The 22,908-nt window shown below is 37.4% G+C and overlaps 1 protein-coding gene across 6 annotated transcripts in view; it reads right to left on the bottom strand.

The window, feature by feature from the left end:
- Window positions 1-22,908, bottom strand: part of LRGUK (leucine rich repeats and guanylate kinase domain containing) — a 54,048-nt gene that overhangs the window by 26,117 nt on the left and 5,023 nt on the right. For 3 of the 6 annotated variants that reach the window (XM_068952988.1, XM_068952897.1, XM_068952809.1), the window contains exons 6-13: window positions 19,987-20,111; window positions 16,420-16,563; window positions 14,301-14,381; window positions 12,686-12,772; window positions 10,522-10,628; window positions 6,186-6,305; window positions 2,810-2,906; window positions 1,546-1,659 (exon numbers count right to left, since the gene is read on the bottom strand). In XM_068952988.1, coding sequence (XP_068809089.1) covers window positions 1,546-1,659; window positions 2,810-2,906; window positions 6,186-6,305; window positions 10,522-10,628; window positions 12,686-12,772; window positions 14,301-14,381; window positions 16,420-16,563; window positions 19,987-20,111 — 875 coding nt within the window. The remainder of the gene's footprint in view (window positions 1-1,545; window positions 1,660-2,809; window positions 2,907-6,185; window positions 6,306-10,521; window positions 10,629-12,685; window positions 12,773-14,300; window positions 14,382-16,419; window positions 16,564-19,986; window positions 20,112-22,908) is intronic. The other 3 variants (XM_068953222.1, XM_068953141.1, XM_068953066.1) reach the window with 1 other exon arrangement.

Below are 22,908 nucleotides of genomic sequence, written 5' to 3' on the forward strand. Positions count from 1 at the left end.
TATTGAATTGCTGTTTAATATCAGTCAAGTAACAGGCACTCAAGAGCAGGATTCCACCACTAAACTGCTGACCATCTGGGCAAGAAGCTACTAACCTTTTTAGCGCTGACATGCTGCTATTCAGTTACTTGTACCTTTATATGCAAGCCAATAAATGGGTGCACATTTATCTGGGGCAAATGGGACTAAAGCTGCTTAGCGACACTTAAGGCTTTTAACCGGTAACTAGTTTTTCGATAATCATTTTCACGAATATAATCAACCTAAAAGTAATGAAACTGATCATCAATTTTTGCTTCTATTTCCTTGGTCATTCCCCCTAACTACAAACGTACAACTCAGGGTCCTAAGGTAGCACTAGTCTCCCACGTTCCCTTCTTATCTCTGTTAATCCCCTCCTTCTCCCCCCACCATCTAGGAGCGTAACAGGATCTGTGAACTTGTAATAATCCTACAGAGGTAAAGCTGAGCCCAAGGACCGCAGCAAAACCAAGCAACAATAAGCATCACATTTGGGGCATTCTGTAGGGTCTCTCTCATTTTGGAAACTAATAATGATGAAGCTTATTTTGAAAGAGTTTGGAAGGAAGCACACCTTTCCTTTTTGTCACCTCAACCCTTAGCTAGTAAATCTTGATCCCTTTAAGATAATGAGAATTATTTAATTAGAAAATTAGCTAAAAGGTTAAATCTTATTCTTTTGGGATTCCAGTGAATGAGTTTTGACACTTCATTTGTGACCTAGTTTCCTAGGCGAGACTTCTGAGATTTTGCCATCTGTACGTGTGCACCTGACAAATCTCAGACAAGGCAAAGTAATCCCTCAGAGAGACTGCAACTTTTAGCAGTTCTGCCCAAATCATTGCCTCAGAGCTCCATGTATCCTTCATTGCTCCATCAGCAAATAAGACGCCTGGCATCTTTTTAGGGGTGCCTAGTAGGTGCGCAGTTCTAGAATAGCCCAAATAAGGTTGAGGATGGGTGGAAAGCACACGGATGAAAAAGTCAGGAAGCCATAATGGAAAATATTGGTGATGTGGCGGGGACATGAGACTACTAAAGACCAAGAAAAGGCTAGGAAATTGTAAAAAGGCAACAGTAGGATCTATCTAAATGAGGGTATCTATATGTAAACAGCACCCAACACTTCCTTTATAGACAATGGAGCGCTACTGGATACAGGCAGTGGAGTTTAAGGTGCAGTTCATCTGACCAAACAACTATATCTCCAATGACAGTAATTCAGTGCACACAGTTAGTTCAGAGGTAAACTTCTATGTCGCAGTGCCATTTGATACCTGCTAGGGCATCCAAGATATCCACATCTGGCAGGTAGGATGCAAGAACTAAGGGAGACCCACACCCTTCTGGATCAGCAGCTGTCGGCCAGGCAGGACACTGTAGGACGTCTCTTCTATTACTAAATGCCTGTATCTCGGCAGCTGAAACAAGCCCTTAGTCAGACTACACAAATTCTTCCCCTCTTCAGGATAGTTCTCAAAGAATGACTCATTCAAAAATGGTTAAGCAATAAGCAATCCTTACCTCTATTTCTAAGTGAACACAGGCTGCAAGACCCTCTCTGGCAATTGATTCAATAGTGTCTCTTCCAAGTCCATAGTAATAGCCACTGTATTTAAAGGTTGCTATAAATTTCCCCTGAAATTCAAGACAGTGAGTATCATGACAAAGGAAACACTTCATCAAAAAGAGCTTTCCTAAAGGAGCAAAATCACTCTGGACTTCCTTGCTTTCTGTTCCTACAAAGTTTCTCCATGCCTAAATCATCAATGATAACAAGGCCAATGGGAGCACAAAATTTTCAGAGAAGAGCACGTAACCAGGCCTGCAGGGTGCGGGCTTGTACATTGTTCATGGATAATAAAGCACCAGTGCCTTGAAAACAAGCTGCTGACAGGTTACAACTTTTATTGGTTCTCCACTCACACTGTAAAGAAACTGAGATCTAAAAAAAAAAAACAAGCATCCTTCTTTTGACATTACATCAAACCATACGGTCATTCCTTACAAAACAGAAGATGCCACAGATAAGAGAGGATAGCAACACACCTCCAAGGAGAATGTATAACTGGCCAAGAAATTTCTACGCTAAAACTTGACAGCTGAAACTTTGATGCCCAGTAGTAGGTCTAGAGAGAAGTTAGCAGATAATATTATTTTAAAATTAAACTATTTGATTATTGAGAGTTATCATTAAGAACCAGATTGGTTGCTTAAGACTCTGTGGGCTTCCCTGTTTACATATGGACAAATAAATGAGCTCTACCGTGCCTTTTCAAGCCAAAATTTTATTGCGGGCAGCACAAGGCATCAGAAACAGTAGCTGCAGGTACACTGTCTTCAGAGAAAAACCGACTGCCTTTAGGGTGAATTTGCTAAACTCTGAAAGACTGCATTCCCTGCAGGGCTGCTAGAAGACTGGTGGGGGAGAAAAAAGGGATGGCAGCTATTTCAAGGAGTTTTCTTCCCTGCACCCACACTAGGTATTGGCATATGCAAATAAGTTTATTTCTGCATTATGCTATTGTTTAAAGATTCCTGCTGACCATTATGCCCACTTACTGTGCATATACACATGAACACACACACACACACGAAAAGACAGCACACATATTCAAGGAATTTGTGGTTACCGTGTATGCACGTAAGCCATATAACTGTGGGTGAATAAATATGCAAACACTGACATAAACTTAAAAAAAAAGAAAGAAATCAGACCTGGACAGAGAAGTTGAGTTCACTCTGACTGTAGGAAATTGGCCTACTATGATACTAGTCCAGTACTCACCATGTTCAACATTTTGTCAAATGCTTCTTGAGAAACGAAATAGTAATCAAGTCTGTTTTCTTCACCAAAGTAAGCTGCCCTGGTGGTGTGACAGGGACTGGAAGATATATGGTATAATAAAGAAATAACCTGTTTTCAATCACGGAAGCAGCTATGGAACAGGAGGGGGGAAGGAGAGAATCCTATAAATCATTTTATTTTCAAGGAGAAAAGAAATATGAGAAGTATAAAGAGGTGCAAATCATACCACTAATGCTGCATATTTGAAAGATTAACCCATAAATATAAAAAAAAAGTTTAAATGTAATACTATGTTTTGGCTATAAATCCCTCCCCAACGCAGGATGGCCTGAACTGAAGCTGTCACAGCACCCTGTAATAGAGAAATGATGAAACCATTTTTTTTTCCAGTTTTGTCAGCTTAGGCGTGATACAAAGACGAATCTTAAATACGGAAAAGGAAGCTGGGAGTTAGGCTGAACGGTGAGTTTAAGAGATATAAAAAACGATCATTAAATGGAGCCCTAATAGTAAAGGTGGAAACTACCCTGAAATTAGGGAGATAATCAGGGACATACAGTGCAGGAAAAGCAATTGCCTGCCCCCACATAGGATAAACCCCAGATATGTGAGCTTTCTACTAAGACAAAATACTAAAACACACAAACAAACAAAAAATCCCCCTACCGCTAAGTCAAGACATGTAGCAACTTTTTGCATTATAGTATTCAGTGGCTCATGTTCCTTCCATCTTAGGAAATGACACTTTGCCAACTGCTTCTGGTTTGATTTTGTTTTTAATTTTTAAATGGTGGGGCAACAGGAACAAAAATGTCATGCAGAGCTTTCCCACTGATTCACACTGACAACATTCTATCTCTTTGACTTCTGTCAGATTGTCCTGGAAAACACAGCAAAAAATATACCACCTAGCAGGCTCACCACGTTGGTACAGTACTAGTTAAAGCTGTTAGTACGTTTTAAGACAACAAGTAAGAACCAGACAGGGAGATGTGGTTTAGTGATTAAAGCTGCACACCGGCGATTAGAGAACAAAAGAGAAGCCCCTTCATACTAAGTCAGTACCGTCTGGTGCATGGGCCTGAGAGTTAACTTCCACACTTTCACTGCTAGCCTAGGACTGGCCTAGAGCACTGGCCATTCAATGTAATTAGTGATAAATCCGATACTGATAGACTTGATTCTTGTCTACAGTTACTCTCCTCTCCACTGCCATTGTTACCTAAGGAGATATTCACTGCAGATATCAAATACTTTCTAAGCCAAAAACAATGAAAAAAAAATTTTTTGATCGCTCATGATGCTACATTGAAAAGACTTAATTTAATGCTTTCTCCTGTTCCCTAGGCGTTGTGATGGACTTCTAACAATACAGCCGATTTCCTTTTTTTCTTGTTTTCTGAGACTTTCCAAAGAAAACCTTCCAGTGATGAAATATACACATTTTTCTGTTCTTTTATTTAAGGTAGCTGAGTTATTAACAACTAAGAAGCTTACTTTATAACACAGAGGTTGACAGATCTTAAATATCACAATATTAGAGGGTGCCAGGTTTTTTTTTTTTTTTTTAAAGTCAGCAAGCTGTGGCAAATGAGAACACTGTGCTACACATGGACTCTGTAAAATTGCACTTCAAAGGTCTGATTTTCTTTAAGATATTATGAATGCATCTAGCTTTAAAGGTCATTCCTGAGCACTAACCAGATGGTTGAGGGTCCAATTTCACTTCATTTTTGAAACACTTTTAAACATTGCAACCTTTCTTAATTGCAAGGCCATGTTTACATTCAAACTCCTACGGTATCTTGCGTGAAATACATTTTTAATGAGTGGAATGTTTGAAATTTAAAAGTGCAAGCCATAAAATTGGTTAAATCTCCACTGAATAATTAAAATACAACTTTGCTTTATGGTTGCAATTTTCTGCTCTGTTAAGATTCTGTTCCTCTCCCTTTTTTCCCCCTCCTCATGCATAAAACTTTTAGGAAATAAAATACACAGTATAAAAACAATGCTCTTAAAAAAAAACATATAGCGCTCGGAAAATTCCAGCCGGTTTTCAATTAGTTTGTAATTCCAACCCAGTCTTTGAAAACACAGTACTTCCTCTAAAGAGCATAAATCATTTTTCCAGTTACATAACCTTCACAATTCTTCTGTTAAAATGTCCTTGCGACTTGCTAGTTTAATGATTTAATCTAACAGGTAGCTACAATCCAAGCACAGAGCACGCAGCAATGCAAGCAGGCTTCTTCACTGTTGAGTATTAAGTTAGAGAAGACAGCTACTACCAAACATCACATCAGACAGACAGACCAAGGTCCTGTGGAGCTAGAGAGCGCCAAGGGATCACTCTCACATGTACACACACCCATGGTCCCTTCTCTTACCACTTACTATTTCAATACAGAGGCATGAATCCAGGGATCCAAGACCTACTGTGGCAAGTGCTATCTATACAAGTGAAACTATGGCCAAAATAACATTAAGAAAATGAACAAATAATCACATAACTAAAAAAATATATAAAGGAGGAGAAACAATATAACAGGAATACAGGATTACAGACCAGTGCTGTATGCTGTTTACTACAGTACTTATTAAAGTTAGATATTATGAAGAATGGAATGGGTGGACAAGTAGAACAGCCTGTATCACCTCATTTTAGGCAACAGGTAGCAGTGGTCTAACTTAGAAAGCCAGCCTTGCAATCTAAGCAACGAAAATAGGTAGGTGGCTCAGGCAAGTGATTCACAAAGGCTGAATCTCTCCTGGAAAGCGCTAGTCTCTCCCCACTACACCAATACACAGGGAGCCTAAGCCAGAAAGGAAATTTGGGCCTTTCAGAAAGGGAGAATTAGTCGTCCCAGCAGGTGAAGTCTGGAATGTGCCACTTGCTTTGATATTACTAACCACAGGATAATAAAATGGTCCAGCAATTGCACTTGCTTCCTTTCCCAGCTTCTGGATGCAAACTGCACATGCATGTTAATGTGTTTAGATGCAGATATGTTACAAAAATTAAAAGAAAGTATACATATATAAGCAGATGTTTAGGTTGAGGGGGATGTGGGAGCATAGATAGAAGAGATCAATGAAAGAAGCACTAAATGACGTGTGTTTGTTTGCTGTTCACCTTTGAAAAGAACATGATAACTGAAATGGCTTTTCTTTTAAAGAAGATATTTGACGACTTTAAGCAATCTAGCTCTGGGAACAGATAAAATGCATAGCAATGAACATTTGTTGGTCATCTTTAACTTTTAACTTCTTTTAAAAAAAAAAAAAAAACACAGTAGCAATTTTACCCATGATCATCACTTTGGGTTCTTTTAAACTTACGGAGTAAACTTACCCGTATCTGAAGAAATTGTTGTACTGTCTGCAGATCTTATGAGTAAGCTCTCTCTTACCACAAGCTAGAGGGCCAACTAACACCAGCATGGGGTAGGGAGCATCAAGACTAGGTAAAGTGCTACAAGAAAGGAAAACAAGGAGCCATTACATTAGCTACTAACGAAGTCTTCACTAACTTTGAATAAAGTCTCTGCAGAGACTTTATCATCATTTGAACTAATCTCATCTGTCTATCATGCTATTCACATTGTTCACAGCACACACACAAGTCAGGAGAAGAGTGCGCTCTCTTTGATATGCTCTAAACGTAAAAATCGCATAAAACACTGTGTTAAAGACCCCAGGGACTCTTCTGCCAAAGGAATAGTGTTATGTGTAGTATAATCTTCTCCAAAATTATATTCTTTTCTAAAGCTCCCTCTGTAGTTACAGTGCTGCTAGGATTTGTTTAGGAGTTTTCCAATTCTATTGCAAAGATGGTAATATTTTAACAATCAGGATAATGAGCACAGCATGAACCTGGACCCAGTTCTACAAACCTTTAGGCACTCCTGCGTGTAACCTTGCTGACTTCCAGGGCTTTGCCAAAACAAGGCAGCCATTTGTAAAGTACTCTTCAATTCAATACAATGAAAGACACTAATATCTTAAACTCCACTGAACACAAGTAACACTACAACAAAAGAACGCAAAGTGCTGCCAAAATACAAAGGCTTCACTTAGGCTCAATTTTTTCCCTGCTGAGCAGACGGTTAGATCCCAAAATTTCCACTCCACCTGTAAATACTGGAGTGAATGGCATTTCTGCACTTCTGAAAGCCAAATAATTTATTTAGGCATCTAAAAATGGAATGTAACTTTAGACTCATTTTTACATCTCAGCTAGAGCTTAAGATTATGCCATTTGATAACGTGTCAGAAATAGCTGAAATAATTTCAAAAACACTTTTTAAACAACTAATAAATAGTTTTATCTCAATTTTAAAATTAAAGTGTGGAAAAAAAATCCTGTGTGCGTTAATCTTCAATTTAATGTGATTTAAAACAGGTGAATATAAATTCCAGAAAATAGGGTTTATAAGAGAAGTAAAAGAAATGTCACTAACTTCATATGAAGTAATGATAACCATCCAGCTCAAGCATGAAGGAAAAATAGTTCAAAGTAATGGCTTCACTCCTACTTCAGGTTCAGGTCAGCAAAACAGCTCTATTTTCTACTTGATTATCTGTATATAATGGGACTTGATGCTTCAGAAGCACTAAGATAATAATGTAATTTAGCCTCCTAATTCTCCTATGGAATAGAGAAGTACTGTCCTCACTCAAGAAATAAGAAAAAGAAATATCTAATAAATTAGGTGAGTGGCCCAAGGCTACATATACATGCTGTTACTAAACTGTGGAATGAACCCAAATCTTGGTCCAGTGTTCCATCCGTTAGACTATTTTAAAATAGATAGTAGCAAAACCCTTGAGAGATTTAAGGCTTTTTACTTACTGGGCTGGATGGTGACATTTACAAAACATTAGGGAATATTAGCACAATATATTAAAAATACTGGCGCTAAGGTAAAAATAAATTTTTACAGTCCTTACCTAAATCCATTAGGTCGTTACCTATCGTTCAACTTAAGAAATACCCTCCTCCCCTCGTGGTTATTTGAACTATTTACACTGTACTTCCACTTTCTGTCATTTGTAGTTAGAAAAAGACCAGTTAATAACAACATGACCCCAAGAGATACCAGTGACAGTTGTGAATACTACAAGAAGTGCATAACTATAAATGAACCATTTTAAAGATAGGAATTCCATGAAACATGTTTAACGACTGGCGATTCAAAATTCTCCAGACAGAAGAAAGGTTCTCATTACTACTCAAGGTCACGCCCTTTGTTACTAATGACCTTAAGGCCAGCTTCAGAAGACAGAACCCTTATCTTCAACATAGTTTTAATACATTCCTTCTAGCTGCACAGAACCTGTTACATGCTTGCACATTGCAGAATTCCCTCTATAATCTTTTCTTTTACAGAGAAGTGTCATATCCAGTAACCATAACATATATCATTGCTTGATGTGATTATACTTGGACTTTTACGTGTCCTCAAATTCCTTGGATTTATTGTTTCACTGGAAGAATATGGAAAACATGCCTACAATACCATCTTTCAATACATCACCACTTACTGTTTCTCAAAAGATAAATTAAAAGTTTTGCTTTTGCTACAACTTTAAAGCAGCATCTTATAAAATATAGCATCCTTGGTTCGTTTAGTGTGCAACTTTCAGCTTTCTTTGCCTTTGGCAAGTATAGTAATACACTGCTGTGCAAGATTAATAGATTTCAAGGCCAGAAGGGACTTACTGTGATCATTTAGTTGGACCCCCTTTATCACACCAGCCACAGGATTTCCCTGAGTTAGTTCTCATCTGATACCTGGAGTTCTGCTAGAACATATTGTAATTAAAAAATGTTCCAGTAGTGGAGAATTCTTGGTACCTTTGGTAAATTGTTCCACTGGTTAATTACCATCATTGTTAAAAAAAAAAAAAAACAAAAAAACCCCCTATTTTCTCTCTGAATGAATTTATCTTCAGTTGCAAGATACCAAATCTCATCATGTATTTGCCCAACAGACTGAAGAGCCCTCTGTTATTAAATTTCTCCTCCCCACGTAGCAGTTAACTGTGATCAAGTCACCTTTTTAAATGTCATACGCATTTATCGTAGGGAAAAATATATATAATATTGTTCAATGGTGTGTTACCATGTAATTACAGATAGACTCATAAAGTGCACAGAGAGGGAATGGCGTAAGAAACTTTACGCTGATGTTTTCTGACTGCAGAGAATGCAACAGTATAACTTTTTTGTTTTGCTTTCAGGTTTGATTTTTAATAGAGATACTATTAAAAAGAATTAATTATAATCTCATCTGAAAAGATAAACGCAAATGAACTATACCAGTCTGGTTCCAATAAGCATTTTATAATGCAGAAGAATGCAACATATTATCATTAGGAAGAAGTTATTAATGACTGTGTTGTGTGCTTTTCCAGCTGAGGATGGGCAAACATTCAAAGCATTATTAACACTTTTGGTCAGTACCACAAATGCTGGTCTACATATTCAGCTATTTGTGTATACAATACCTCTGACAGAAGACAGAATTGTTTCTTTCCAGCAGTAGCGACAGCCATACACAATTCAGTAAACAAGTATTTGAACTGGGCCTGTGGCTGTATTGGAAGAAATCCATACGTTTAGGTAAAACGATTGCAAACAGTAAATAACTGTTTGGATTTTCCTTTTGCACTTTTCATTTTTTTAATTGGCTGTTGAAAATTCTCAGAACTATCAGCATCAATAAGATGGTTCCTATCTTTTGTGGTCCAGCCCAGAAACAAGACTCACAATAATTACATTCTAAAAATGTACATTTCTGAATTACTAAATCATGGACCTTAAATCAGGTTTCTCAGTTATGAATTAAGAGGTCCAAAATGGTGCTAAAACAGGATCTGGGGCATAAAATCTGATTTCAATACTCACTGTAGATAGCAGTAATAATAGACCCTGTATATTTCATAGCATCTTCCACCAGAGTACGTCAAGTACGTTCCAAACATTCATCAAGCAAGTATGGTAACACATCTGGAGGGCAGTGAAGTATGCTTATTTCCATTTTATAGATGAGAAATGAAACAGGGAGAAGTCACCTGGTATGACAGAGGCAATCCTGGAAAAAGAGCACTGATTTGCCTCTCCCTTCTGTGCTTTGAATGACAGCCAACATCATCTTGTCCCAAAAGCAGAAGTAGCTGGACTTCGTTAAATACAAACTTGAAAGTTTGGCTTTATGAATACAAAATGTGCCCCAAAGCCACAAAATAAAGCCATTTTGTTCACAATGGGATGCCAACAGAGTTAAGAGAAGGAGTAAATAGAATAGGAAGAAACATTTTACAGCTCTTTTCTCCCTCTAGAGATTTTTCCAAGTGCCTTTGGGTATTGATAGAAATTTTGCATCTTCCATTTATGGTGCAAATGGCCATCTGTTTCAACAGATTGTTTAAAAGAAATGGAGCTGTGGGCAATCTGTCTCGGAGTTTAGAGGTGAACAACTAACTTCATTTCATAATCAATTCAACCAAACAAGATTTGCTTAATTTTCAGACTGCTAACAGCATACTACAGAATCCCTACTCTTCCTTAGATTAATTTAACGGTGGGAGAGGGACATAAAAAATGTCCCTCTAAATATGACAACATATTCTGCTTTACTTGAGTGCCACCTTCAGGAGCAGACGTAAAGTGAAGGTAAGCGTACCTGTCAAAGATCCTTTGGGGCTGCAGCATGCTATACATAATATGAGTCATATGATCTTTTGCAGCAACAACTTCTGGAGGAGGATCATATTTATTCACAGCAGCAACCTGTTTTCACAGTGCAGGGGCAAAAGAAAAGAGAAGAACAGTGATGTAATTGTTCCCAGCTTCAATACACTACTCAGATCACTATGAATAATGATGGATTCATATTTATGAGGGTCAGTTTTTGTATCTGGCTTGCCTATAAACACTTCTCTACATAAATCTTTGCAGGAGATTTAAGCAGTTTGATAGGTGGAGGGAAGGCAGCCAGGAGTAGCTCACCACCTTTAATATATTCAACCTTTTATTGGAAGGAGAACAGGATGCCATGTAAGATACAAAGTAATTTTCCTTAGGTTTTAACTATTCATATATTTGCCTTCTCTCAGTGCTGGTGGAAGGTGGCAAACTAAAATCCTTAGGGACTGATGGCATTCATTTATTCCGCAGAAGAGGAAAAAAAACGGGCATGAAAAAAGTAAGCAAACTGCAAATTTCTCCTGAAAATGCATTTCTGTCTTTCCTGGGAAGAAGAATACTCACACTGCAAGGACACCCTCCCATCTATTCTGTGGAAAGCTCTACAAAGAGTACTCACCCGTAATGGGCTGTGTTTTTTATTATCAGTACTACTCATTCAGAAACAGACTAAGAACTACTGAGTCACTTTGTGTTAACCATCAAAGATCAACTAGGCAACTCTAGTGGAAAACACTGCCGTTAAGCCCTGACGACAGCCACACTACCAAGTAGTATAGTGCAACAGGAGTAGATCTTTAAAGTAAAATGCTTAGTATTCAGGACACAACGTCCACACTGCCCGTGTTTTTGGGGAAGGCAGCCTGTTTCTCTTCAGCTCCACTCCAGCCCTACGGCCTGAATTAGTGGCTAGGAGCACATTAGGTGACTCCTAGAGCACATCATCTGGTTTAGTTTAGTCCAAAAGAATTCCAGTTCATATGTTGCAAGACTATTCTGCAACAGGAATCAAGCACGGCAGGTTGGGACAACAGGGAGATTCACTTCAAAACTGCACTTCTCATTTAAACTAGAACATTAATGTATATACATCTTGTGTATTAGGGAGGGAGAACAGCTGCTGCCTCCAAATTCAGTTTGACAAGAGAATTTATGAGGCTGGAGGAGATGTCTAAAATAACTCAAGGAGAGCATTTTCTGAAATAGCTTTAACCATCCAAAAGTAAAGTGTTAGTCTAGACTAGCGATCTAGGCTCTCTTTTACAGTTCATGGAGAAAGAGTGGTTTCTTGAATACTGGAAGGAAAACAGACTGCCACATAAGACAGAATAAGATCAACATCTCAGATAGCTGAGGTAAATGACACTCTGGCATCATCCTCTGTCTGTGTTCACCATAGCTACAGCTTGGCCTTAGAGAAGATTCCTAATACCCTGGCAGGTAAAGTTAGGTGTGAGGAATTTCATTTAAATAATTTTATAAGGCTATTTCCCTTGATCCATCCTCCGCCCCGCAACTGGCAACTGTTAATCCCAACAGTTCTAGCATGGCTTGGGCCCAAATACTATATATATAGCAACGAAATTATGGTAAGAGTAGTACAAGAGGAGAAGGTTTCTATTGCAATAGAAAGTTATTGTAACCAGTCCCAGCAGTTATTACCCGGGAAAAGATTTTACAGTGAAAGCTGCATGGAGTGGAACTGGAAATAAGCATTGTTGTAACTTGCAAAGTCTACTCTGCAGTATACAGCAACTAAAAAAAAACCCACCACCAACAGTATTTTAGAAGTAGTACAGTGGTTACTACTTCACAGTATTTCATGAATACAGCTAACGGATCTAAACTACTAACTAAGGAATACTAAGGCTGCTAAGAAATACTTCTTCATTGAACAAAGCTTTTAGGTAAGCTTTGCATTTTACATACTAAAACGGCTTTGGAAATTCTGTAGATATACATCTGGATTCAAAAGCAGAAGTCTCTGAATTTGCAGTTTATCTTGTAGTCAGAAACATGGGAGATTTAATCACACCTACATGACAACAAACTTTTATTTGCATATACAGCTTTAGGAAAGTTGCTTGTATCTACATTCCTTTTTTTTGGCAAAATTCCAAAATGATATAATGTTTACATACCTTTTCTTCCACTGAAATCTTCTTGCAATCCAGTTCTGTTAGTTGGAGCAACATGAAAATCACCAAGAGCCAATAATCTGTTTGCTCCTGAAGGACAAGGTTTCCACTTTGACTGAAAGTATTTAACTTCATCAATCTAATATTTAATTTCGGTTGGCTGAAATTAAATTGACCTTAACATACTGCAACATAAAAAGCTTTTTACCCTGAAGAATGTCAATACACTGTACAAACTGACCACTTCCCTGCCACCAGAATCTAGTTGCCTCTGCAACAAAAACTAACACTTGTTCAAAAGTTCGCAATGACATTGTTCAAAAGGTTTAGACAGGAATTTAAAAAATACCACCATACCTACTTGAACACCAAGCTGGAGAACTTTAAGTAATTATCTATACTGGGATTAAGTAATAAACTGTGATTAATACTTCTAACCTTAGAGGCACTGTAGGAACTTTAAAAGAGAATTTGCATTGTGAATTCATCATGATATAGGCTTTTGAGTCTGAGACAATAAAAAAGAATAATTAAAAATCAAATAAAAAGCTGACACTGACAATTCACGAAGCTTATTACTTCTAAGAAAAGTAAGGTCCTGTTAAACCAATGAAATTCAAACAGCTGCCTTAAAATGATTGTTGCTTATGTAATTGTTGCTTTATCAGTTATTAAAACTGTAATTGAAAGAAATAGGCATACGTAATCTCTAACCGGGATCAAACTCTGCCTGGGAGAAGGTCCTCTAAAGAGAAAAAGGCTTTCAGATTATGGAGGGTCAGGAACGGACAGCCTGTTTCAGGTATTTTTTCATGTAAACTTCAGTGTGTGCCACAACAGTATATTCTCAAGAAAGCCAATATAAAAATTGGTAATTCACCTTGAAACAGGAAAGAGTTAAACCCTTACACTGGAAATCACTGTAAAGTCCAAACATAATTGAAAAAATTGCAAAAGTTTGGATAAAACTAATTATCTTTGATCTCTGGCATCATTCAGGACAACTTATAAATACAGACTTGAAGTTAGTATTTCTGGTATTTAGTAAATGTGTTGTCATTGATGACAAAAGATGTTAAATTCATTAACTGGGCAAATATTATGGGAGCCTTAAATTAGAACCGAGTAAATTCTAAGGAAAAAAAAAAAAAAGATTCAGATTCCAGAGACAGGTTATTTTCAAAGGCACGTGTTCAAGAAGTACTTAATTCAGCTACTGCTAAGTTACTCTGAGCTTTTCCCATGAACAATCAAGGACAGACCTTCAAAGCAAAGGAAAGGGAAATCTTATCTCAAGCACTATATTATCAAATCATGGCATAGTGTGAATACAAAGTATAAATGGATTCACAAATGGAATTAATCAAATTAATAGATCTATTATATGGATACTAAACGTGAGGATTCAGATGCAGCTTTGGTGCAGGAATTTTCCAGACAAAGTTGGGTAACCATGATAAGGGAACCATCACCCATTATTGTCTTGTTTCTTGTTCTCATTCCCTCAGACAGTCTGTTACACTCAGAGATAGAAAACCAGGCTAAATGGAATGCTGGTCTGACTCAAAACTGCAGTTTTGGGTTTTTATTTTTGGTTTCCTCTTTCCTTCTTTCTTACCTGTACAGGATTTTTTAATAGATTTAAAACTCTGAGGAGAGGCAGATCTTCAATATATTCAAGCTCACCCAGCTCAGCAATCTAATTAGTGACAGAAACAGAGCATAAATCAGCAGCAACAAAATCCATGACAACTATGAGAAAAAAGCTTTCTAATCCCTAGTCTTAAAATCTGGACATAAAAAATATTCATTATACTCACAAAATGGGTATATATGTTAACTGCATTCAACAAGGTACTTCTAGTCACAAGAGGCATGCAACTTGGATGTTAGCTGGAGAAGCAATGCAGTACAGACAGTAATTTTAAATCATCTGCTTTTCCACCATTCCTTCAAATGTCAATATATGAGAGGGATACTTTGCAGATAAACTTATAGTGCCCATTTTTGAAAAAAATCAAGCATTTAAGATTGAGGGTAGCAGAGAGCGGGAGTAATTCAGATCATTCTGTGATGGTTAGAAAAATTTCTTCCCCATGCAAAATGCTCCCCCAAAGCTCAGTGAACCTTCTATATCAAGTCCTAAACTAACGCTTAGCTTCTCTCTTTATGTGGGAGTAAAAAACCACACACCTTCTGAATTCAGACATTTTAGTTCATCATAGACTTCATGTTTGCCTTACTCATGCTGTTTCAGCACTGGAATTCTATTTTGGATATTTTTGGTAGGTTGTGATGTACATGCTGAAGTCCACATAACAGGCGTCTTGTCCCACGTGATGATTTAGTAGCGTCATTAAAAAGAAAAACAAGAAACACACTAGCCCAACTGACAGCACGTGGGGTGGTTCCAGAGGGACAGTTTCCCTTTGTGCATCTCCTGTCCTTCAGTGGAGACAAGGAAAAAATGGCTGTTCTGTCCTGTGTCTGTTCACAACCAACCCTTCAGACCTGCAGAACACCACATCCACCCAGCCCCCCAAAGACACCAAGCAGCTGACATCTTACTCCCACCACTGCTTTGGGCAGACCTACCTAACTTCAAAATAGCAACAAGGCATCAAGTGGCTTAATGCAGCTTTTCCAGGCAGATGAAAACTTGAGGTTTAACAAGTGTTACTAATACACTCTTTAAGTTATTCTGCAGACGGAAATATTCAATACGGAGCAACACACTAAATAGTTTCCATAACATCATTAAAAGAGACAAATTTTGATGAGGCAAAATTAATAGCTTTTGCATACTATAAAGAACAGTGGAAGCTACATGAGGCAATGAAAGTGGCATTATTAATGCTAATGACAACCATACTATTAGTTTCCTGCCTAGTCCAATTTTAAACATTGATGTACCTTTAAATGTCAACCTGAACACAGTGTGAGAAAAAGTATTCAGTGTATTGTATTAACTCTTGTAAATGTATCTTGAAAGAGGGAAAATGACAGAAAATGTTCAATTCTTGGCTTATATTATTATCTCTTATTTTCTTAGATTTCTCATATGCAGATCTGCCTTTGATGTCAAAATGATTCATGAATTGAGGATCTTTTCTTCAGTTAAAGACTCTGGAAGCTCAGTATCTAAAGGATTAGGTATAAATGTCTTGGGTTTCAAAATTCAAATGCAGATGAGTTGGATTGTGTCATTGTAGTTCCAGTAAACATACTGCTGCATAACAAAGCCACTTTATAATAATAGAGTACATTCAGTTCTGCGTGACAGGAAGTCTCCCACAGAGAGCTAAGAAGAATCTGTGGTCATAAAATCGGGCTGAGAGATATTAGCAAACTGTCTTGACGCCTGGCAGTAAAAAAGCTGTGATATAAGTAAAAATCCTCAAGGATAATCAAGCTGAAAAATCTGCATACTCATCCCTAACGTAACCACTCGAGGAAGCGCTGTTATTTCTTTACCTGTGTAAGCACTAAACACTCCACAAGTAATGCCTACATAAAGATAAACCCATCTAAGATATTAAATGAGACCTGAGGAGTACAGTATTAATCAACATGTGAAACAGTACTAGAGTGAAACACCAAATGAAAAATGTCATCTTTTCTAATACTCCTTGAGTGTTGTAGGATTTTCCGATTAAGCCTTCAGGGGGCTGAATTTTGGGGGAAAAAAAGGATGCATTCTTAGCAAAACATTGAGATTTAATATTAAAGTACGATACCTGATTATCCTCTAGGCTGATCACCTCTAGTAGATCATGTCTCTCCATGCCTTTTAAACTAGTTATTTTATTGCTAGATAGGTCCAGTTTCTGCAGAGTTTTCAGGCTTTCCAAACCAGTTACCTTCTCAATGTGGTTAGAACTCTAGGAATAAATCAGAGCATATAAAGTTTGATAAAGTCTAACAGGTGGGAAACAACATTTCTGTGGAACACCACCACCCTTGCCTCTAAATTTTGAGTTCATTTGATAATTAAGAATCCTATTATAAATAGAGCTTTTATGCTTTAGCCCCCATCTTCATCTTGAGATGACAGACTGCAGCACTGGCAGCTTCCCATACCACTCAGGGAAAAACAAACGAACTGTCTTCTGATTAACTTGTCTTCAGCTTTCCTCAAGTGACTATACAGACTGGTAGTGAGAGACAACAACAATAAAAAGAGCTCTAGTTTTTCCTCAAAGCTGATACTAGCTAGAGGCGGCTCTTACCACTGTAAAATTCAAAATTTAGAAAATACATATGCACATAAAAATATAGAATATATATACATATATATACATATACATTCATTCTGTAATCATAAAGTTATGTTTGCACTTGTGATTATGGAATAAATAATGAAAATACGAAGGTAGAACAACAGAGTACGTTCTTGGGTCTGCAGACAGTCTATAAAAATATCTCTAGGCTATATAAGTTCATCTCAATGCATACTCAATGAAGGCAGACTTTATGTACTGTCAGTTACAGTATGCACAGAAACGTTCCAAAAAAACTCCTTTAAGTTCATTTAGACTCTTAACACAAGAAACGACTCCAGGTTTTGAAAACTTGTAACCAGCTATCGTTGTTTTACATTCTTTCCACACAAGGTATCAGACAGAAAACCTGCATTTCTAACTGGACAGCAGATGGCTTCATTTCTCAGAGCCTCACAAAACATATACTCATTCCTGCTATAAACTCCAAATAGGTATAACATGCTAGATTCTGTACCAATCTTTGTCCCAGTGACGACACGTACCCAGATGGCCTCTCAACATGATTCTCTCCGCATAACCTTGCAAGTTATATTTTTCCATCAGCATCACCTTGTGCTGGAAGCTTAGAAGCCTCATATTCTATTAATAAATATTTAGGAACTATTGAAATAAATAAAGCAGCTGACTCTCATGTTAATCCAGTTGTCTGTCCTTGACATTTTTCCTGACTTTTAAATGTTTAATTAGGGTTATTAATAGCATGGAGGCTCTCTCTTCTCTTCCTGCTTTTCGTTAGACCTCTGTTTAATAAGATACAGCTCAGAGCTCTAGTTGCAGAACAGTATGCAATAGGCACACACAAAATTCTGTGAACAAAGGGGATTTGCATGGAGATTCTCTTTTGCAAAGCATAAAATTCCTTAAGAGTCCAGTTCATTAGAGCTGTTATTTTTTACAAATACAAGCAGAATAGAGGCTTTTTGGTATGACTAGTCAGCATTTACAGTTTCTGAAGTCTTTCTTCCAAACTTCAGGCCTTACTGTTCTTTCAGTCTAAAAATCCCAAGGGAATGGAAAAGAAAGCTGAATCAATGTGAAGTGAGGGGGCATGACTGCTCCCATGAAAAAAGAGAAATTGCATCTTACTCTAATTAGTGAAAGAAAATGCTATGCTAAAATTTGACTATTTACATAATTTCCACATGACCATCTACTTTGCTAATTAAAAAAGACAAGCAGTTATATAAAATAATCATGTCCGTATGCAAGAACCAAAACTGAGAAGCATGTACATATTAATAAGGCTTAGCTGTTAATACAACTCCAAAGCATTTTACAAAACCGATAACCAAGCCTAACAGATTTATTAGGCCTTCTAATAGATAAGGAAATCACACCACAGAATGGTCAAGCAACTTACTCTACTTCTCAAAGACAGTCTATACCTCTTTCAGCTTACATCCTCACACACTTACAGTTATTTCAGAACTTTTATAAATGATGTTGCCAATCTGAGTGAATCTTATCCACTAAAAATGAGACAGAATTCAGTTTTATTGCCACTAAAGGCATAACCAAAGGCCACTGAAGGCACTATATAACTGAAATACACATATATTAAAATACATTAATGAACTCAAATAATGAATTACTTGAGTATATTATTCAAAACATACTATTATCCACTTCACAAGATTACTTTTTCCTGAATACCAAAGGCAAGCCGCAAGAACCACAGGGGCAATCAGGCTTTGACGGGTGTGTAGACCTTACATATTCCTTTCTATATCAGTTACTACAGCACAGAAAAATATCTTTAAAATTTTAAAAGGATTGAAAAAGAATGCTTCTATTCTTGAGTAAGGGATCTGTTTTACCTAAAACATTTATATATGTGCTTAAATCTACTTGTAGCACATATAAGTGTGTTTCTATGCAGTTTTCATACTCTATACTTTTAAAACTCAATTAAATACTTTTAAAATGACTATTACAGAGTAAAACTTATTAAGAAGTAGTTCATTGTATTTTATAGCAATGCAATTGCATTAAAAATAGTTTTTCCCTGTGTTCCTAACAGCAGCAACCTCTATACTGATAGCCCTTCCCATTTAAGTATGTCAAAATGATTTTTAAAAACAAGAGTAGGTATTATTAAGGACATTTTACTAGCATGGAACTGTGGAACACCGACATAAATGACTTCCCAAGACCTGTCAAAGAGCATAATACATCAACGAAGCATAGGCATCAACAAGACAGAGGTCCATATCTGGCCTGCTTATCCTTTCTATCTTTATAGTCAACAGAGAGAAACAGACACTTCCAAGGCCTAATGCATCTTGCGTTAATGTAGATGTCTACAGTCAGATGGGAATAATGCAGTGCTGTTAAGCGTCCATTTTTCTTCACTGACTTTTGAGACAGCAAAGATCACCTAGCTTAGACGGAGCTGTCTACATTGCAGATATCTGAAACCAGAGGAGATAAATCCCACCAAAAATCTAAAAATATAATTCAGATACATTATGTTTTGAAAAATATTACCTAGCTAGTCTTTCCGCAAAGCTAGCGAAACAAAGCTTCCAATCTCATTACAGATCCTTTAATAATACATGAAATTCGCCTAAACTTCACTTGTTTTCTAAAATGAATGCAGGCTACTCAGCCTTCACTTTTCCCTCTTGTACCCTTGCTCACTGCTATCATGAATACAACTTTCTGAAGTTTTTTTTTTTTAATCTTTACTGTTTGTATTCTGAGAATTGCACAATATAGATGATGCAACTTCTTGCATAGCAACAAAGCCTATCTATAGCAAATGTAAAATATCTTTGGAGAAATTCAAAATTCAGCTGTGCGAGGCCCCCTGCAAATTGCTCTAAGCTGGTCCGGAAGCAGAGGACCTCTAGGGCACCCTAACTGGCATCATTCTATGACTTTGTATTAATAACAATTTCTTCATGTTCACTATTAAACACATTTTGAAAAATTGTTATGCAATCACCTATGCATTTATTAAGGCACTAACATATTGACAAAAGACAGACAGGATAACAATTGGAATTAATTCTTTCTTACCAAATTGAGTATTTTGATAGGTAAGTTTTCAAGGCCACTGATTGCACTGAGTCTGTTGTGCGACAAACTAAGATGAATCAGACTACGACATTTCTCTAGTCCTCTTATCTCGTCTATGTTATTAACTACACAAAGGTTTTTGCAGTTAAGGAAAATAACCAAATATAAAAATCTTAGCAATAAATAGTAGCTAAACTAGTCAAAGGAGCTGAAGTATAGAGAGCTGGACATCAAATGTCTCATGCTAAGGAGTTTAAAATCCCAGTTGCTCACACCCACCCCTATTCTGAAGCACGCTGCCTCCTTGTTTGTACTGACACAACTTCTTGTGGGGCTGCAGAATAACTAGTCACTCAACCGATGCAGCCAGAAACATTCTCCCCTTCTTTCTGAAGGAGCTTTTAAACCTGGATTATCTTTGTGACCTGGTTTAGCGCAACAGTAATGCTGGCATAACTGGGCAGATGGCAAACTAAGAAAGTGGTGAAAATGAAGGAACAGGAATGTGGAGAAAAAACAACTTCTGCTAGCATCTTCCAAAGCTACATTGTAAGTGTCTGGTCTTCTCATCAGACGCACATGTGCAGGCTATAACACAAGGGCCACAACGTCTTCAGATTTAACTAGGCACTAATCACGTTAGATCAGTTGTAGAATACAGGAACATGGCCAAGGAGGGCAACATCTTTTTATGTTTATGGAGTACTCAACACAAGATGGCTCCAAAATTACCTTGACCTCTAAACATCATCTAGAAATTTTCCAAGTAGTAATGGACACTAGTATCAGATGGAGTTATTTCACTGTAAGTTATACCTGTTCTGTACTGGCTATCAGAACAGGGAAAGTGTCTTTAAATTAACTTGAAAATCAAAAGCACCACTAAAAATAGGTAGGATTCCTCTCAGCAAACTCCAGCTTTAACGTAACTGCACAGATTCCTTAAAAAAAGGCACGTTTCCTTTGACAACCTACCTCAGATCAGTCTCAGAATGGGATGTACTCTAGAGGTACCTGTCTCCCTCCACTGACCTGAAAGCAAACTTTGACAACTCTGACTAGGTACCTAATTGTTTGGTGACTGAAGGTAGGTAAGAATAAATTCACTCCTATTTTAAGGGTCTAGACTGACACTAATGTATCTGAAACAGATACATTAAAAATAAGAAAAATATTTGGAAAAAAAAAAAAAAACCTAGCCAGAATGCCTTTAAGTACAACATGCAGGACATACAAAGAAGTGCATTCAGACTATCACAGAAGAAAATACAATTTCATTTTAATTGACCTGAGAGAATTAACTCCACCTGCAAAGAGGGACAACTGAGTTTTCACTAAAATTTCTAGTCTTACTAGGCAGTGGACAAATTATCTTTTTTTTTTTTTTCTTCTTTCCCCCCTCAGTCTGAATGGTATTGCAAACCCAAATGAAACGTAAGCTTAGCCAGGGCAAATATAATCCTCTTTAATAATGGTTTTTGCCTGACTGCATTCTTACATGGGGACTTAACTGTACATTATTACTAAGCTCTACACTCACAGGCCAAGATGGGTAAGGAGTGGAAGAGAAATGAGTTAGTCAGCACAGCTGCGTCTTTTCCAAGGACCTCACACTAGGCTGTCTCAGACATTTAGAAAAGAAACCGAAGCCATCCACAAGCACTTATATTTGACAGATATTCATTGATCTGCATTCAAAAACAGGCCTGTTCCTCTTCCAACCGAGAGGAAAAATTTTGGTGGACAAAGAATTTGGGTCAATATGAATGAGATAAAAAATCGTTCACTGGCAGCAAACACAAGCACCACCAGCCTGTTTTGAGTCCAAGAGGTTTAAGCTGTAAGCATCAATATGAGGCAGCCAATTGCTCAGCACTAAGAACTAATGCAATCAATTTTAGTCTCTTAATGGCCCACTACAATGCTTTGTCAGATATTATTGCCCAAGCTGTCTCCCGACTTCCTTGAAAATTAATTTATAATCCTGTCAGGTGCATTTGTGTCTGCACCTGTCAGAAAAAACTAACAATGACCTTACTATCTGCATCATAATTCACTTAAATATGGTAAGAAATGCTTAGTTACTGTCATTGAGGAAATACACGGCAAACATTTCCACCACTGCATGCTATTTAAAATAGTTATTTCATTTACAACTACAAAGAACAGCTTGTTTTGTCTGCCATGTCTTCTGTGAGGAGTGCTTGACATAGGTTAGGCACAGTGCCACGCTGCTGTTCTAAATTCTGCACTCAATTTCCTCAATTTCAGAGGGCCCCATTGCAATTGTGTGCATGAAACAGTTGTTCTCCCCATCTTGCTGGAATCAGTGCAAAGGAAGAAACTGAAGATAGCATGCTGCTGCATTCAAACCAAATGAAAAAGACTGACAGTTATCCACAGTCCAAATCTCTCATCTTTTGTCCTTTTCATTTTAGCATACGGTTTTTGCTTTTGCAATGGAAAATTAGACTTGCAAAGGCCTAGAGCCTCACTGTCATTTTCTGACAAGAATACTGCCACCCGTACACCTTGTAAAATGTGTGAATAATGTAACATGGATGCCCTGCGAAAGTATTATCTGTTCCTACACGAAAAAGACATTGTATTAATATATGTTGGTAATGGGCTACTTCGAGGACAAGAGACAGAAAAAATTGCAACAGCCTGCCGTCGTCTTTTTTTGCAAAGCAAAAAAAAAAAAAAAAATCAAGATGTGATTTATGAGGCAAAGAGGAAAGGCATACAAGCCTTGAGGAAGCGACTGTAAGTAAGGTAGCATGTCAGCATGAAATTACAGAAGATTTTTTCAAAAAATCACAAGAGAAACTTCAGGGAAACTAAGAGCAATAGAGAAAAAAACTGCAATTCCGCTCCTAATCTGATTTTTGCTAGAACACGTTTCTAACCTCCCAAACAGGG

The sequence above is a fragment of the Struthio camelus genome, chromosome 1, assembly GCF_040807025.1.
Source record: "Struthio camelus isolate bStrCam1 chromosome 1, bStrCam1.hap1, whole genome shotgun sequence".
Lineage (NCBI taxonomy): Eukaryota > Metazoa > Chordata > Aves > Struthioniformes > Struthionidae > Struthio > Struthio camelus.